The sequence below is a fragment of the Silurus aristotelis genome (genome assembly GCF_946808225.1).
Source record: "Silurus aristotelis genome assembly, chromosome: 3".
In the NCBI taxonomy this organism is placed as follows: domain Eukaryota; kingdom Metazoa; phylum Chordata; class Actinopteri; order Siluriformes; family Siluridae; genus Silurus; species Silurus aristotelis.
The window spans coordinates 2,291,051-2,311,050 of NC_139576.1; the positions used below are offsets into that span (position 1 = coordinate 2,291,051).

The window sequence follows — 20,000 nt, forward strand, 5'->3', positions numbered from 1 at the left end:
TAAACACCAGGTTCAAATTGAAGCTTGTGTGTGAAAAGCTTGCGGCGTGAACTGCGCTTCCGTAGCAGCTAAAATAACGAATCGACGTACTGAGCGCCGCAGACAACGCAGGGTAGCAAACGACAGCGCCCTCAAATGGCTAGTAATCTCGAATGATCTACTTTGGATGATCTAGTGTGGCTCGTGATCCGTTTTACCACAAACACGACTAGCGCTAAAACAACCAGTAACGTCCTCCAGCCCGACATGTCTGACCATCTACTCTTGTTATTATGAAAGGTCTCAAGTGAACATGTGTCCTAGTGATCTTCTGTAGCATTAATTGACCAGTGATCCATTGTGTTTTCAAATATTCTGTAGTCCAAAACTTGTAATACACAAATGGCTGCTTTTTCTTTTCTTTACACCACACACAATTGTGATCCACTACACGTTTAAATGGTCAGTGATCTACTTTTCCTTTAAATTGCCAGTGATCTACTTTTCCTTTTAAATTGCCAGTGATCTACTTTTCCTTTTAAATTGCTAGTGATCTACTTTTCCTTTAAATGCCTAGTGATCTACTTTTCCTTTTAAATTGCTAGTGATCTACTTTTCCTTTTAAATAGCTAGTGATCTACTTTTCCATTAAATGCCCAGTGATCTACTTTTTTATTTAAATGACCAGTGATCTACTTTTCCTATAAATGGCTAGTGGTCTTCTATGCCTTTAAATGGCTAGTGGTCTATTAAAGTCAAAAAGTATAGTAATCTATTGTGCTCTAAAACAGCTTGTAATCCACATTGGCTGCTATTCTTTGTTAGATAACACCTCCACTGTGCCGTTTAATGGTGGCTGGTGATCCACTATTCCTTTAAGTGGCTAGTGATCTTCTTGTCTTTAAATTTCTACTGAGCCACTATAGCAGAAATGTAAAGTAATTGAGTGTGCTCTAAAACAGCTTGTAATCCACAAATGGCTGCTATTCTTCTATGTTTTATGAAAACACTGTCATGTTGCTGTTGAATGGCTGTTGAATGGAGTGATCTCCTATGCCTTGAATTGGCTAGTGATCCACTACGCTTTTAATTGGCTTTTGATCTACTACAGACAAAATGGATTGTAATCTAATGTGCTCTAAAACAGCTTGCAATCCACAGTGGCGGCTTTTTTTTCTCTGTTAGAAAACTCCTCCATTGTGCAGTTTAATGCAAGTTAGCTTGGACTTTAATTGGTTGGTGATCTATTTATCCTTCAAATGGTTAGTGATCTTTTATGTTTAAAATGTTAGTAATTTAATGTGCCCCAAAGCTGCTTGTAATCCAGCATGTCCAACAAATGGCTACTCTCCTTTTTTATAAAACACCTTCACAGTGCCCTTACATGGGCAGTGATCGACTACACCGTTAAATGGCTAGTGATCTACTTTCCCATTAAATCTCTAGTGATCTACTTTTCCTTTAAATGCTTAGTGATCTACTACAGTCGAAATGTATAGTAATCGAATGTGCTCTAATATAGCTTCCACAAATGGCTGCTATTCTTCTCTGTAGTTATGCGTCATTCATGAGTCGTTTGGGAGCCTTTAATGCGATTTAGAAGAACGAGTCGTCTTACAGATTGATTCGTTCATTTTCTACAGGACGTGCACGCAAAATCTCTATAGGTCTCGAAATCTTATGGGTCCTCTGGTCCGAGTCATTCGTTCTTTTATCACGTGACCACTAGATTCTAATAAATCTCCCCCGAAACACAACAAGCCATAAACAGTGCACGGATGAGCGACAGCTTCTCCGTCTGCTTTCCCAGATGCCCTACATGCATGTACTCTACAGGAAGTCCATCTTCAGGTAGAGGGTAAAGGGGGGTAAGTGATAAATATAAATCCCCCACAGCCATGCAGAAATCATATCCACACTCGTATCAATCCTACAGACCATTAGAGCACCATGGAGACGGAGTGTGTGAGGCTGTGATGTCATAAAGTTCAGAGCGGCCTTTTAATCTTCACATCTTAACGTTTAAAGCGTTTGGTAATGCATCATGGGACGAGAGGTGAAGCAGAGCACGCAAAACAGACACGGAACTAAGGCAGATGTGTTATAGCAAACTGGTGTGTGTGTGTGTGTGTGTGTGTGTGTGTGTGTGTGTGTGTGTGTGTGTGTGTGTGTGTGTGTGTGTGTGTGTGTGTGCGTGCCAAGTTGCATAAATCTCTGCTTGCATATTGCCATCTGTGTGTCTCACTAGCATATGTGTTTGTATAAGTGTGTACTTGCGTCTGTGATTTTGTCTATCTACATGTGTGTGTGTGTGTGTGTGTGTGTGTGTGTGTGTGTGTGTGTGTGTGTGTGTGTGAGAGAGAGAGAGAGACTATGTATGTGTATATATGTTTTTTCTCTGTGTGCCTGTGTCTGTATATGTTTATAACATGTAGAAATAAACATTGAGTGTAACGTGTGTGTGTGTGTGTGTGTGTGTGTGTGTGTGTGTGTGTGTGTGTGTGTTCCAGGTTGGAGTAGCTGCATGCTAAGTGAGCATGCTGTGTGTGGTGAAGGGTCCAGAATTCGGCTGCTTGATTGTATACGCAGTGACAGCAAACTGGTGGATCTGAGTGTGTGCGACGAGGTGAAAAAACAAACCATAAGACACACACACACACACACACACACACACACGCTTCACTATGTTGGTGTACATATAATACAATGTTCATTATTTAATCGCAGTAGTTTTTACAGTCTATATGCTTAAATACAGTTTGGAGCCGTAATAGTCAATCTGGCAACCTGAGTATTTTACACCCTATTCATGTATAAAATAGGAACATTTTTATTTTTGTAGTTATAATCAGCTACATTTCTAGGCATAAAAATGTGAGGGATGTACTCACTTTTGGGAGATACTGTAAATTATTTCCTTTTTTCTGCCGAAGTCAGATACATTTTAGGGATGTTTAACCAGAACCGAGCATTTGGGGTTTAATTAATGCAGATTCCTCTTTTAGTTGGCACTTTCTCAGCCCTGGACTCTGAGTGAAGCCTGCCGTGTGGATTGTCCCATCAGCTGCATGCTCTCGGAATGGACCCAGTGGACCGAGTGCTCACACAGCTGTGGAAACCAGGGTATGGATTTTAAAACACGTTTACTTTTTAAAAACACTTTCTATTCTCCGAAGGTCCTGGTTTCCCAGGGTCTAGTATTTATAGATCCTGTGTTTACATGTACACCATTCAGCAGATGCCCATATCCAGAGCGACTTACAATTACAACTAAACACATTAAAGGCCTTTCTTAAGGGCCTGGTTTGGTGGTGCTGGGATTTGAACTCATAACATTCTGGTCCCAAAGTCCAATGCTTTAACCAATGAGCTACCACTTCCCAGGTCCTATGTTCCAAAGGTCCTTTTTTCAGGAACCTTGTATTCTGGTTCCTATAATCCTAGGTACCTATGTTCTAGTGTTACATATTCACAGACCCCTTTATTTTCCTGGATGTACATTTCCAAGGGTCTAGATTTCTAGAACAAGGTTTTTTTTTTTCAATTCCCATGATTCCTTGTTCCAGGGTTCTGTTTTCAAAATTGAACCATGTTTCTAAGGGTTTGTGTTTCCAGGGTCCTCTATCCCATGGGTTGTATATTTATAGGGTCCTGTGTTTGCAAGGTCTGGTGTTTTCTGAAGGTTTTTGAAGAGCATGTTCTCTCAGGGTCCCTGAAACCCAGCATGTTTCCAAGGAGTCCTTTAGAGTGTTGAAACCATAAACTCCAGGTTTCCTACACATTACACATGAAAGAACCTGGTGAAAGGGATCTTATGGTCATAGCTGGGACCATCAGGTCATCACAGGTCATGCTTCAAAACACCCTTAATGAGAAAATGAGAAGCTCCTACATATGTGTTCATATTTGAGAAACTTTGAGAAGTAACTCCGATGTGAACAGGATAATTAGAACCTGAGAGCACAGAAGCGTTTCCAGGAACACTGAGTCGAGCCCATTAACAAGAATCCAGCAAAAAAAAAAAAAGCTACTGTGATTTTCATGAGGAGAAGGAGGTGGACTGGACCTTCATTAAGAAGCATGACACACTGTGAGTGAGTGTGTTACGGCACGTAGAGGCGCCACCTGAGAGGAAAACCCACAAATGAGTAGAGGAACGAAAGCTCGGGGGAAAAGGCTCCGGTTTTAGGTTCTCACCTTTTATTAACCACCCAATTTAGAGAAACACCTGAGGAGAACTTCCTGGTTTTGCTGTCAATTTAACCAGCAGGGATGAAGGGGGGTGGGGGGGTTATTGAGAACGAGAGAGGAAAAGGCAGACACGTAAAAAAACAGATATAATAAGGGACACATAGAGAGACAGATACAAAGACAAAGTGACCGAAAGAAAGAGAATAAGATTCATTAGGAGAGAGACAAAGAGGGTCAGACAGAGAGAGAGAGAGAGAGAGAGAGAGAAAAAGAGAGAGAGAGAGAGAGAGAGAGAGAGAGAGAGAGAGAGAGAGAGAGAGAGAGAAAGACTTACAGAGAATGCAAAACAAACAAAAAAGAACGATATTACAATGATGGACTGAGAGAGAGAGAGAGAGAGAGAGAGAGAGAGAGAGAGAGAGAGAGAGAGAGAGAGAGAGAGCGCTAATTAGACATACTAAAAAAGGTAAAAAAAATAGACAGACAGACAGACAGACAGACAGACAGACAGACAGACAGACAGACAGACAGATAGATAGATAGATAGATAGATAGATAGATAGATAGATAGATAGATAGATAGATAGATAGATAGATAGATAGATATATTTTTTTGTGTGTCTCTGCGTCTGTTTGTCTGTATGTCTACGAGATTGTGTCTCTATGTCTGCATGTCTGTTTGTCTGTGTCGGTATGTCTGCGTGTCTATCTAATTGGTTTGTGCGTCTGTATGTCTCTGCGTCTGTATGTCTGAGAGAGGCAGACATGTGTGCATGTTTGAGTCTGATTGTCTGTCTGTCTTTTTGTCTGTACCTATGTCTTCATATCTGTGTGTATGTCTGTGCATCTGTGTGTCTGTACGTCTGCATCAGTACATTTCTGTGCCTGTCTGTGTGTCTGAACATCTGTCTGTCTGTGCTTTTGTGTGTTTCCAGATGTCTGTCTGGATGTCTGTGTGTCTGTGCATCTGTGTGTCTGTATGTCTGTGTGTCTGTGCTGTGAGATCTGTAGGGTTAGAGCTTCAGACTTGCAGCTGGCTGAAGATTAATGATGGTCAGTGAATATTTTTAATTAGTGAAGCGAGCAGCTGAAGCTCTCCTGCTCGTCCAACTCTCTGCCAATTAGAGTGTGTTCTTCAGTGTGAAGCATTAACACTCGGTAGTGAGGTGGAAACCCGAGCCAAACGAGTCCTCACTGACTGGGAATTAGCAACGACGCTAATGACGATGCTATTAGTAAAAAAGAAATATTTATTTTCTGTGACTGATGAATAATTCATTCTGGATCAGGAGACGGCGAGGGGGGTGGGGTGGGGTGGGGTGGGGTGGGGTGGACGGGTGTTTGGGTAGAGGGCCAGGATCATTAACACAAAATCCCCAACTATGATTTATAGCACAGTGTTAATAATGCAGAGGACTCGCTGAGTTGCATGCTAATGCTGCCGCGTTTCCTCGAGCGGAGAAAAACCCATTATCAAGAAAGAGAATTGTGCAGAGTCAGGAAAACTCGCAACACAAGCTAAAAGTACAAACCAAAGCAAGAAAAGCAGAGAGACGTGTGAGGAAATGGTCCGTCTCATAAATAAACCTTTGTGTGTGGTGCTGGAAGAGTGAAACAATCAACAACTGATGTAGTCTTTATCCCGTTATTGGTACACTGTATTTTTTTTATTTATGAAACTCCAGATTTCGCATGTTATAGCAGCTATAAACATTATTCCTTCGTTTTTTTTCTTTCCTTCAGAGAAACTACAAAGTGTCAAATCTTCAGTCCTGAGAAAAAAATCTAAATAAAGCTGTTACAAAACACTGACATTGGAGGCTCCTTCCATAACTGTCTAACAGATATCTTCTCACTGAGACCTCACAGTACACCTTTATGCAAAATGGTGTTTTATTCATTGACCTGAATTCCGCTGCTGGTAATGTGTAGATTGGACAGATCAGAAGCATGTAGTGCTGTAGTGACAGTGTATATATTGGACAGATGAGGTGTGTAGATTAGACAGTGTATATATTGGAATGATTGGTAGGGTGTGTATTGGAAAGTGTGTAGATTGGACGGTGTATATATAGGGTGGATCCGAAGTGAGTAGATTGGACAGTGTATATATTGGACAGATGAGATGTGTGTAGATTAGACAGTGTATATATTGGAATGATTGGTACTATGTATATTGAAAAGTGTGTACTGTAGATTGGACAGTGTGTATATTGGGTGGACCAAAAGTGAGTAGATTGGACAGATCAAAAGTGCCTTGGGTGGGCAAAGTTTATATTGGACAGATCTGAAGTATGTAGATTGGACAGCATGTATATTAGTTAGACCAGAAGTATGTAGGTTAGACACTGTGTAGATTGGACATATCAGGTCTAGGTTGGGCACTGTGTATATTAAATTGAAGTGTGTAAATTTGACAGAGGTGTGTAGATTGGACAAATCAGAAGGGTGCATATCGGCCAGAACAGGAGTGTGAAGATTAAACAATGTATATATAAGAAAGTGTGTAAGTTGGGCAGATCAGACGTGTGTAGATTGGACATTGTGTAGATTGGACAGAAAATTGGTCACGTATCACTTCCTTAATTCATCCTCCTGGGGAAATAAGCCATATCTGGTGCTTCCACAATGTTGGAGACACAGTTGTACAGGACGCTTTTAAATGCTGTACCACCCCAGGCCTCCTCACCAACATCAATACCTGACTTTACTAACACCATTGTGGCTCCACAAAATCTAGTGGAACATCTTTCCAGAAGAATGGAGATTATTATAAGAGCTAATTGGCCCTACTTGTGGAATGGGATGTTCAATCTTATGGTCAGATGTTCGCAAACTTTTGTCCATAGAGTGTAAATCTGTGTTTATTTGTATGTTGTGGTTTTAGAGGAATAAAAAATTGTAAACTGTAACTTTTCCCATGCAGGTGTGACGAGCAGATCTCGACGTGTCCTCCAGGAAGCCCACGAAGAAGGACGTCCCTGTCCTTCACAGCTCTCGCAGACTAAACCGTGTCCCATCAGGCCTTGCTACAGCTGGCTGCTCGGAGACTGGTCATCCTGCTACGTAGAGGTAAACGTTTCTCGTCTCCCCTGAGGGTAATTGAAAATGTTTTTAGCGCGTCCTCGGAGACATGCGTCTCTCTTTTCAGCCGCAGATTAATTAGTTATACGTCTTCATCTGCAGTAAGCTTCATGCTGCTTCTTTCTTTCTTTCTTTCTTTCTTTCTTTCTTTCTTTCTTTCTTTCTTTCTTTCTTTCTTTCTTTCTTTCTTTCTGTCTTTCTTTCTTTCTTTCTTTCTTTCTTTTTCTCGGCCTCCACGCTTGACCCTTCCTGCCCCCGAGACAAAGCGAGCCGGGGGTAATTTTACCCTCCGCCCAGCCGTAGGCGCCATATTGGAGCGCTTTAATTGAATTTTGGGCGAATAGCAGACCCTTGGTGACCTTGAGACGTGAGCGAACTTCAGATAATGTCCACGGTTTAAGGAGCAGTTCAGTCGAAAAGAAAAGAAAAACGTCCTTTGATTTCCATCTCCCATTCGTCAGCTTGCTTTCTCGCCCGGTTTAATTAAACGTCTGGGGTTTTCTGTCCTCGATCCTCTGAGTCATTACTGAGGTGGTTCTTTTGAAACTTTTGGACGACAAGCACATCACACGTTTTAAAGTTTTCTGCTTTTAACATCTCGCCTCAAAAACACACATCCCTTCAGTGACTCTTTGGTTTTTCTCTCTGAAAATGAGTGTTTTGAATCATGATTTTTTTTTTTCCACTCTAGCATTTTCACCATGATGGCCATGAACAACTCGCATTCGATATGCAAATGACTTAGCGACAAGCGAACTCGTGGTTGCCTAGGTAACGTTGTACCTCGATGCACTTGATCCTGAAATCTCCCCCACGTCGGTCTCTAAAAGCTCGCTACATTTTACTTCAAAATGTGAAGTTTTTTCCGCCATTCTCATTTGCATATTCATGAATATTCAAGGCTCTTGGGATTGTTGATGAGGAGTAAGTTGGGTAATTACGCTCCACTTTTCACGTTGGGTTCATAAAACGAAATAGCACGGTTAGCATGCTTTTATTTTTAAACGCTAATTATGTAAAATTGGTTTGTTTTTAGAAGTTGATTTTTATATGATGTTAATAATTGTGTATATATATATATATATTGTGAAAATGCAAAATAATCTAATGAGCTACACTATATGGCAAAAGTATTTGGACATCTGACTGTTCCACCCATATGTGGTTCTTCAGCGAATCTCGAGGCACACAATTGTGTAGGACGTCTGTAGAGGCAGGAGCATAAAATCTTCCAAAAACATCTGCTTTCTATATGTTGGAGTGGAAGATCCAACCCTATGAATACCTTTGGGATTATTGTGAACACTGACTGCACCCCAGGCCTCCTCCTGAAATCTTACAAATTTCCACAAGCACACTACAAAGTCTAGAAGAACATCTAGCCAACATTTCCATAAACTCTAGTGGAACATCTTCCCAGAAGAGTGAAGGTTTTTATAGCCAATTGAGACTAATGTGAAATCAGATGTTTAAAAACGTTCCCATAATCTCATGGTCAGTTATGGTAGAGTTTAAAGCGAGGTAATGCTCTGTAAATTTGTAGTTTCTGCTGGTTTTAAAGCTCAGATATGCACTAAGCACTAGCTAGCTCACTCGGCTAAGGATATGTCCTATCGTTAGGCTGCCATGGTAACGGGTTTGGCTTCTGTTTTATAGTGCAGTAAGAAAGTGACAATGCAAATCTCAAGGTGAACATTTCAGGAACTGAGTTACTTTCAGGGATAACAGGGGCACGTGGGGGCACATTGGGGCGGGTTTTTCATTTACAGATTCGTGTGTACTCATGTATATTCATGAGGATTTGCATTTTTCATGAGGATAAACGGTGAGAGATTTGTTTTAACCCTGCACCATTTTTCACTTATTTACTGTGCACAAAAAATTCAGCGATTGTTTATAAGTGATTTGAAAGGACATTTTCAAGTCCACGTCTGTGCGCTTTCCAGGATTTTTCATTGAGGTGTTAGCATTAACCTGACCGTTTCACACCTGATGAATTATTTAGATGTTCAATTTGACTTGCAGATTGAAGTGTGCAGGGACGAGGACTTCTGTCCCTCCTGACACGTGTTAATCCCAGACTAATATACACTCATACACCTCCCGCATCACATTACAGTCCGGTCACCGAGCACTGAGCTTAGTATCGGCCTTTTATTTTTACAAATAAATTACTTTATGACAATAATATTTATATATTTATTGTACCTATGTGTTTAATTTGAATTCTTTTCAGATTTTTCATCCTTTTTTGTTTTCTGTTTTGCATTTTGTTGTTTATTTTTATTTATTCATTAATCATTTTCTAACTTAGTGATTTATGTCTCTGATTTGTGTTTAATGTCTTATTTTTTTTATATTAATATTTAAGATGGTATTTCATTTATGAATTAATCAATTTATTTATTTACCCATTTGTTTGTTTGATTATTTTTATTCAATTAAGCAAAATATTTAATAACAGACCATATTAATAATAAACAATTTTAATAATAAAAAGTTATAAATATTGAAAAGTTTAGTCATTAAAGTTATTCTAATGTGTAGTTGTTATTATTATTATTATTATTATTATTATTATTATTATTATTATTATTATTATTATTATTATAAATTGTTACTATTATTATGTGGTGAGAATATCCTAGTTTTGAAGCACACACATTTTTGTTCCTTTAAAAAAACTGCTTGTTTTATTGAATTGAGAAATGTATTTTATAATAAATAGTTTAGTCATGTCAGGAAGAGCACCACAGACGCCTTATTTGCTTTGAGGATGTTGATGGAGAAGTATAGAGAAGGACAGAAGGAATTGCATTGTGTATTTGTGGATTTAGAGAAGGCGTACGACAGAGTGCCAAGAGAGGAGTTGTGGTATTGTGTGAGGAAGTGACGGCAGTGAAGTGTGCAGTAGGAACGAGAGACTGGTTCTTGGTGAAAGTTGGACTGCATCAAGGATCAGCCCTGAAGCGGAGTCTCACCACAGTCCTATAAACTTTCCCTTTCACTCTCACAGATACTCTTCTATCACAAATCACTCCTGCTATCACTCTTCTCCACCCTGCCACACACTGTTGACCCCAGGTACCTGAACTCCTCCACCTTCTCCACCTCTTCTCCCTGCAACCCCACCCCTCCACTGCTCTCCCTCTCATTCACACACATGTACTCTGTCTTACTCCTACTGACTTTCATTCTCCTTCTCTCCAGCGTGTACCTCCACCTCTCCAGGATCTTCTTTACCTGCTCCCTACTCTCACCACAAATCACAATATCATCCACAAACAACATAGTCAATGGAGACTCCTGTCTGACTTTGTCCATCAACCTGTCCATCACCACTGCAAACAGGAAAGGGCTCAGAGCCGATCCTTGATGCAGTTCCACCTCCACCATGAACCAGTCAAAATGAACCAAATAAAATTTTCTTTACTGAAAGCTGAGTGTGTTTGTAATAGAAGATTGGTACTTTTTGTCAAGTCTAATGTCACTGCTTCCATATTATCACTCTATTATCACAGATGTAGGAGTGTAAGCCAGTCACTATAAACACACACACACACACACACACACACACACACATTACAGGATCAGGCTCCTACATCGAGAAGAAGAACAAAGGAACATATAAGTTGTGATAATGATGATGAAACCACAAGCAGGTGTAGAATTGATTTTGAATGTAAACCCGATTATTTTGTTAAAGTGAAAAAGAAATTCTCTGAAATGTTACCCTGAAATCACCATCAGATACCAGGATATTATTGTATCTAAATATAAATACTCTTCACTTTCTGAAGAAAAGTAAAGTTTGTGTTTGGCTGAAGAAAAGCAATAGGAAATATATACAGTTGGGATAAAATTATGTGGACACCTGACAATAAGATTAGCTTCATTTTGAAGTTCCCAATCCAAGTTGAGTTACAATGAGCTCCACTCTTCTGGGAAGATGTTCATCCAGATTTTTGGAGATTTATTCAGCTACAAGGGCGTTAGTAAAGCCAGGTACTGATGGAGGTGAAGGGGCCTGGGGTGCAGTCAGTGTTCACATTCATCCCAAAGGTGTTTAATAGGGTTAAAGCAATGTAATTATAATAACATTAAATCGTTATTCCTGTCACTAACAGGATGTTGCGTTTTTGTTCTCAGGGTGCTGAGTGCGGAGACGGCGTGAGGCGTAGGAACTTATCGTGTGTTGTACACTGGGGACACTGGCCCAAATCAGGCGGCCCGAGACCTGACGTATATGCTCCAGTTCTCCAAGTGGACAATGAGAAATGCAACGAACAATTTGGGACAGAGAACGAACAAGAACTGCAGCAGCCATGTTTCATTCCCTGCCCAGGTACACTGATCAGCTTAATCTTTTCTGGGTAACCGACACTACATTTAAACTCTAACTGTAAATTCACTGACACTACAGTCAGTCAGTTAAACCCTGACTTCCTGTCCAAGTACACTGTCACTACAGATAAACCCTGACTTCCTGTTCAAGTATACTGTCACTACAGATAAACCCTGACTTCCTGTCCAAGTATACTGTCACTACAGATCAACCCTGACTTCCTGTCCAAGTACACTGTCACTACAGATCAACCCTGACTTCCTGTCCAAGTACACTGTCACAACAGATCAACCCTGACTTCCTGTCCAAGTACACTGTCACTACTGATAAACCCCGACTTCCTGTCCAAGTACACTGTCACTACAGCTAAACCCCGACTTCCTGTCCAAGTACACTGTCACTACAGATAAACCCTGACTTCCTGTCCAAGTACACAGACACTAGAGCTAAACCCTGACTTCCTGTCCAAGTACACTGTCACTACAGATAAACCCTGACTTCCTGTCCAAGTTCACTGTCACTACAGATAAACCCTGACTTCCTGTCCAAGTACACTGTCACTACAGCTTAACCCTGACTTCCTGTCCAAGTACACTGACACTTTAACTAAACCCTGACTTCCTGTCCAAGTACACTGTCACTACAGATCAACCCTGACTTCCTGTCCAAGTACACTGTCACTACAGATAAACCCTGACTTCCTGTCCAAGTACACTGTCACTACAGATAAACCCTGACTTCCTGTCCAAGTACACAGACACTAGAGCTAAACCCTGACTTCCTGTCCAAGTACACTGTCACTACAGATCAACCCTGACTTCCTGTCCAAGTACACTGTCACTACAGATAAACCCTGACTTCCTGTCCAAGTACACTGTCACTACAGATAAACCCTGACTTCCTGTCCAAGTACACTGTCACTACAGATAAACCCTGACTTCCTGTCCAAGTACACTGTCACTACAGATCAACCCTGAATTCCTGTCCAAGTACACTGTCACTACAGATAAACCCTGACTTCCTGTCCAAGTACACTGTCACTACAGATAAACCCTGACTTCCTGTCCAAGTACACTGTCACTACAGATAAACTCTGATTTCCTGTCCAAGTACACTGTCACTACAGATCAACCCTGACTTCCTGTCCAAGTACACTGTCACAACAGATCAACCCTGACTTCCTGTCCAAGTATACTGTCACTACAGATCAACCCTGACTTCCTGTCCAAGTACACTGTCACAACAGATCAACCCTGACTTCCTGTCCAAGTATACTGTCACTACAGATAAACCCTGACGTCCTGTCCAAGTACACTGACACTTTAACTAAACCCTGACTTCCTGTCCAAGTACACTGTCACTACAGATAAACCCTGACTTCCTGTCCAAGTACACTTTTACTACAGATCAACCCTGACTTCCTGTCCAAGTACACTGTCACAACAGATCAACCCTGACTTCCTGTCCAAGTACACTGTCACTACAGATAAACCCCGACTTCCTGTCCAAGTACACTGTCACTACAGCTAAACCCCGACTTCCTGTCCAAGTACACTGTCACTACAGATAAACCCTGACTTCCTGTCCAAGTACACAGACACTAGAGCTAAACCCTGACTTCCTGTCCAAGTACACTGTCACTACAGATAAACCCTGACTTCCTGTCCAAGTTCACTGTCACTACAGATAAACCCTGACTTCCTGTCCAAGTACACTGTCACTACAGCTTAACCCTGACTTCCTGTCCAAGTACACTGACACTTTAACTAAACCCTGACTTCCTGTCCAAGTACACTGTCACTACAGCTTAACCCTGACTTCCTGTCCAAGTACACTGTCACTACAGCTTAACACTGACACTTTAACTAAACCCTGACTTCCTGTCCAAGTACACTGTCACTACAGCTAAACCCTGACTTCCTGTCCAAGTACACTGTCACTACAGATCAACCCTGACTTCCTGTCCAAGTACACTGTCACTACAGATAAACCCTGACTTCCTGTCCAAGTACACAGACACTAGAGCTAAACCCTGACTTCCTGTCCAAGTACACTGTCACTACAGATCAACCCTGACTTCCTGTCCAAGTACACTGTCACTACAGATAAACCCTGACTTCCTGTCCAAGTACACTGTCACTACAGATAAACCCTGACTTCCTGTCCAAGTACACTGTCACTACAGATAAACCCTGACTTCCTGTCCAAGTACACTGTCACTACAGATAAACCCTGACTTCCTGTCCAAGTACACTGTCACTACAGATAAACCCTGACTTCCTGTCCAAGTACACTGTCACTACAGATAAACCCTGACTTCCTGTCCAAGTACACTGTCACTACAGATCAACCCTGACTTCCTGTCCAAGTACACTGTCACTACAGATAAACCCTGACTTCCTATCCAAGTACACTGTCACAACAGATCAACCCTGACTTCCTGTCCAAGTACACTGTCACTACAGATAAACCCCGACTTCCTGTCCAAGTACACTGTCACTACGGCTAAACCCCGACTTCCTGTCCAAGTACACTGTCACTACAGATAAACCCTGACTTCCTGTCCAAGTACACTGTCACTACAGATAAACCCTGACTTCCTGTCCAAGTACACTGTCACTACAGATAAACCCTGACTTCCTGTCCAAGTATACTGTCACTACAGAGAGTGACCCTTTTTTAGGAGCTTGTTTTTAGATCCCCTTGAAATTTCTGCTTAAAAACAGACGGTTGGCAAAATCTTGTGATTTCATTTATCTGAATCGAGAGCACTGAGTTTGTCTGAATTAGTGTGAAACCTGATCCTGAATACGAGGAACTTTCCCCATGTACAGTATTGACATGACACTCTGAATATGGCGCATTGAATGTGTTTTAAAAATTCTCGTCCAGAGCCTGAGCTTTTCCCATCGCTGTTTCCAGACACTATGCTCTCAAGCAGCATTTCAGGATAAAAATTAATAGTAGTTTTACTCATGCTAACTAGCTAAACATCTAATGATTGAAGGAACGATGTGAGCGATCTACATGCTCATGCTACATCATTCACTCAAAATGGACAAATAAGCACCAGAATCACTAAATACCCCACGAATCAGGTGTGTCATGAAGGAGGTGAACTTTACAGATGTTAATGAGGTTAGCATGATTTGCTTTAGGAAAATTAAACTACAGGTGACATTTGCATTAATTGAACTCCTCAGAAGGGTGTAAAAGTGTAGAGAGTGTGTATAGGGCTGGCCCTTAGGAACAATGAGGATAATGAGCACACAGATGGGCGCTAATCAGCATTGCGACTGTCAGATGGGAGGAGCGAACTGGTGGAGATGTCTTGCGTGAGTGTCACTCCGCATTCGCTCTTCTCTGAGGGGTTATCGGAGTGAAGGGTGTCGATATGTGACCTCCAGCTACACAGCAAAGGAAGTCCCAAACGTATCATTGGACAGGCACATAATTACCGCTAGTCTTGTCAGCGCTCAAGTGCACAATTGCTGACTTCGTGAGAACGTAGATTGTTTTTTTTTTTTAGAAAACTTCAGCTAATAAATTCAGCTAACAGTAAAAAAACAAAAAAAAAACAGGGATGTATATAATTTTTTATCATTGATTTACATTCCAGGTTAGGATTGAACTGCTGAATTGTAAAGTGGTATACAGGTGTATATTTTGTATTGATGTATGGAGTCTCCTTTTATACTTTATCTGTAGCAGAAGCATCAATAACAACCTCATCAAATGAACGGTTTTCTGTGGTTCCCAAGCAGCTTTGAGTAGAATGTAACAAGAGCCCGCACTGTTATGGGAATACGTGGTGGGAAAACTCACACCAGGTACTTTACAGCACAGTTCTTTCAAATCAAATCAAATTTTATTCATTACATAAATACAGGGTACAACATGCAGTGAAATGCTTTATACGACGGTCCGGCAAGAGGGGAATAGGGTGGGGAGAAAGAAAAAAAGCAGATAAATAAAGTATAAAACCTATATTAAATAAAATATAAGATATAAAGGATATATAAAGATATGTATGTGAACAAAGAGAAAAATGTATATACAAAGAAAATCCTTATGGCAGTAGACAGTGAAACAGTAAACCGTAAACAATGTGTAACAAAGTGTAAACAATAGAAAATTGTACTCTTCCATGTCCCCGGTGGCGAGCCCCGTGTTGTAGGCAGCGGAGCGGGATCTCAGAGCGTCGCGGATGGTTTTATCCACCCACGGCTTCTGGTTGGGAAATGTTCTGATGGTGGTTTTCCTATATCGCAGTGATGTTAGGAAGCTGGGGTCGGATAATAGTCTGCAACTATGGTATTGATTTTTGTTCACACAATTTTCTGGAGCTGCTCCTGCAATTATTATATGCAGCTTGTGAATAAATAAACGCTCTCATACATTTGATTTGATTTATTTTACATGCTGTGTATAAACAATCCCGGTTCCAGTTTCCCATACAAACTTAATTTCACACGATATTTTTTCAGACCTCGTGAGGAATTTTTGAGGACAGACAGGCCTAAAATTAACAGATCATGACACCAATCCTGAAGAGTTTGATCCCAAAACCTGTGTCCTGTGGTGTTGGAGATACTTGTATGGAGATCCACTCCTTCATGTAGAACATTTGTATGTTCTATGGAAATTTAGACCACAGCGTCTGCGATGGATTCCTGAACTTTCCTCTGACATACGTTTATATTTATGAAAGATTTGTAACCTCCTGGCAGAGGCAACCAGGTTTTGATTTGAAATATAACTAGAATTCAGAATAATGTAAGATTCAGAAACACAGTGATGAATAAAGTAAAGTTATCTGAGTGAACCTTCATGAAGTTGGGTGCTAATAATTCTAGACTTGGTCACATTAAGGACCACCGTCTGTATTTGACCCATGTTTCCTCTGTAGGCGACTGTCACCTGACCGACTGGTCTCTATGGAGCTCGTGTCAGCTGACCTGCGTGGAGGGGCGGAGTTTCGAGGTAGAAGGTCATCAGGCACGTTCACGAGCGGTCATCGTTCAGACTCTGGAGAACCAGGAGAGCTGTCCGGACCAGGAAATCGAGACACGACCATGTAAAGGTACAGTGCATTATGGGTAATACTCACCACCTTTATAATAATCGTATTAATAATAATAAGTAATCATTAAATCCTTCAAATGTCGCTGGTGGCTTGGCGTAGGGGGGAAGTGCCACAGCTACGAGTGGAAGACAAGCTCATGGAGTGATAACGTGAGGGAGGTGTGGTGTCAGCGCTCAGACGGAGTCAACGTCACAGGTATCGTCATGGCAACCACTACATCAGTAATATACATCATTTTTTATTTGTTTAAATCAATTTTTATGAATTAATTAAGTCTGAAAAGGGCAATAATTCCACCATTGAAAATAACGTCCAAGACATTTGGACTTAAATGATACGTTAATATTTACATGTTATTAGTTAATATTTCTGAAAGTAACCACACTGCTGTTTCTCAAAACGTTTATATTAATCGCTCATTAAATAACCACAAACACATCAATTGTTGAATTTTACAGTATAGTTCTCTGAACACACTTCTGTGTCTGTGAGTGAGTGTGTGATCAGGAACTGCTGGGACTGAGAACGTGGAAGTGCGTGTTGGGAGTCGGAGTCCAGGTGGCCATGTTTGTAGGCCTGATGGGAAATGATTGGAGTCTGGAAATCCTTCTTTCCTGTTTAGCATAGAAAAGAATAGAGTTCTTTATTGTTATTGCACAAGGTACAAGAAAATAACGTTTCAGTCCTTAAGGTGCAATAAGGTGAAAATAAAATATAAGAAAGTATTAAAAATTTAAATATTTGTGAACCGTTAAAATATAAAAGTCTTTCACATGCAAAGTTTTTATACAGATTGTGGTTGTGCTATCTATCTATCTATCTATCTATCTATCTATCTATCTATCTATCTATCTATCTATCTATCTATCTATCTGTCTGTCTGTCTGTCTGTCTGTCTGTCTGTCTGTCTGTCTGTCTGTCTGTCTGTCTGTCTGTCTGTCTGTCTGTCTGTCTATCTATCTATCTATCTATCTATCTATCTATCTATCTATCTATCTGTCTATCTGTCTGTCTGACTGCAGTTCTTTCTTGGTGATCAGTAAATGGGGGCTGTTGAACACTTCTTCATCACTCATATGCTGTTTTTTTTTTGTTTTTTTTTTTACTTGGGCTTTGAACTTTTTCTGAATCTGATTGAACAAGCGTTCGACCTAAAGAAGGCAGCTAGCTCAGCTCCCCCTGACACTCCTCTGCCGTTTCATCCTGTTCTCCGTGTCTCCGTTTGAACCCTTACGAGGTCAGCAGGTATCTCATCTAACACGGAGCCGGGAAGGTTCAGTGAGCAGTGAGGCAGGAGGTGTGATGTTCCAAGGAACAAACGTCACCTTTTACACAAAAGCTATTTCAATACATACTTCTGGATTTCAGCTGCTCACACACACACACACACACACACACACACACACATATACAGAAGCTAGATTTATAGTCATTTATAACTATAGTTATAACCAATCATGTGCAATCATCACAGATCCAACACCAGCTTCTTCATGCCGGAGTCATTAAACACAAAAGAGGTCCAGTGTCTAAACTCTACATGAGGTTGAATCCAAACGGTGCTGGTACGTCTCTAGATGGTTGTTTGGTACTTTTTTAAAGGTCCACAATCTTCATGAGGTGGGATGTGACTGGAGCTGGAGCAACCCCAGTACGGGGTGATTGTGAATGTGTTAGTGTGTGAGTTAGGGCCCCTGAGTACGGCCCTAAACTCTGCTCAGTTGTATTAATGATATAACAGTACGTCGCTTTAGATAAGTATATATAAATTGTATATTATATTGTATTGTTAGATATATAATATACTGTATAATATATTGTGAAGAATTGTATACTTGTAATATATATATATATATTCAGAGAAGTGAAGAAAAGAGTGCAGGCAGGGTGGAGTGGGTGGAGAAGAGTGATAGCAGGAGTGATCTGTGATAGAAGAGTATCTGTGAGAGTGAAAGGGAAAGTTTATAGGACTGTGGTGAGACCTGAGATGTTGTATGGATTAGAGACAGTGGCATTGAGTAAAAGACAGGAGGTGGAGCTGGAGGTAGCAGAGCTGAAGATGTTGAGATGTTCGTTGGGAGTGACGACGATGGACAGGATTAGAAATGAGTTTATTAGAGGGACAGGACATGTAGGACGTTTTGGAGACAAGGTGAGGGAGGTGAGATTGAGATGGTTTGGACATGTGCAGAGGAGGGACATGGGGTATATCAGTAGGAGAATGCTGAGGATGGAGACACCAGGAAGGAGGAAAAGAGGAAGATCAAGGAGGAGGTTTATGGATGTGGTGAAGGAAGACATGCAGGTAGTTGGTGTGACAGAGGCAGATGTAGAGGACAGGGGGGTCTGGAGACGGATGATCTGCTGTGGCGCCCCCTAATGGGAGCAACCGAAAGAAGAAAAAAAAAAAAATATATATATATATATATATATATATATATATATATATATATATATATATATATATATATATATATATATATTATTGCCTTAATACCTGTACATGTGTACATTTTCCAGTGCAACCGATGCACTTCTGGTTAGATGCTGACTGCAGTTTGTTTCCTTGTACTGTAACTTGTGCAATGACAAAGTTTAATCAAATCTTATTTCATCTAATCCAAACAGGGCGTCTGCCAAATGCCATAAATGTAAATGTACTGTAAAACCAAAATCTGTATTGATGTATGCATTAAAGGGTTATTTATATATTTAGCCGAGTCTAAGCACCAGTATTTATCCTGCACAAACAACTGTGTACTTTCCATATTAAGTTGCGTTTTATGTAAAAATGTAAATCGAGATATATTCTGTGTATGTGCTACTCAACCCTGAATCGTGTAATTTACTAGATTAGACACAAGGACTGAGGATTGGGATCAGGGTCAGATCTCGGGTCCGATTCCCAGCAGCCACTGCAGCATCTGAATGTGGCCGTCTCTTGCTCGTAATCAGCCACATTTACATTTACGCCACTTTGCAGACGCGTTTACAATTTATTTATTCATGCAGCTGAGCAGTTGAGGGTGAAGCGACTTGTTCAATGGCACTGCAGTGGTAGTGGGATTTAAACTCATAACCTTCTGATCAGAACGACATCTTAAACACTGAGCTACCCCTTCCCCTAGACTACACACACACCCCTTTATACGCTCTCTTTGACCCAATTCCAGGAAATTTTTTTGAAGTTTTTGGATAAGACTTTGTTGCAGATCAGTTTTTCGTCCTCGTGTTTGATCTCCTCTTGCCCAGTGTCAGCAGTCTGGCCTGAATGCTGACGGATGGCTGCTTTGATTGAATTCTTATTAAGTCTGT

At 40.8% G+C, this 20,000-nt stretch overlaps 1 protein-coding gene across 4 annotated transcripts in view; it reads left to right on the plus strand.

Annotated features, from left to right (window-relative positions):
- Positions 1-20,000, plus strand: part of thsd7ba (thrombospondin, type I, domain containing 7Ba) — a 291,739-nt gene that overhangs the window by 262,414 nt on the left and 9,325 nt on the right. For all 4 annotated transcript variants that reach the window (XR_014532628.1, XM_083536063.1, XM_083536062.1 and 1 more), the window contains 6 exons: positions 2,490-2,605; positions 2,985-3,102; positions 7,097-7,242; positions 11,404-11,599; positions 16,509-16,682; positions 16,785-16,880. Coding sequence is in view for 3 of the 4 variants with exons in the window: in XM_083536063.1 (XP_083392189.1) it covers positions 2,490-2,605; positions 2,985-3,102; positions 7,097-7,242; positions 11,404-11,599; positions 16,509-16,682; positions 16,785-16,880 (846 nt within the window). In the remaining variant the exon portion in view is untranslated. The remainder of the gene's footprint in view (positions 1-2,489; positions 2,606-2,984; positions 3,103-7,096; positions 7,243-11,403; positions 11,600-16,508; positions 16,683-16,784; positions 16,881-20,000) is intronic.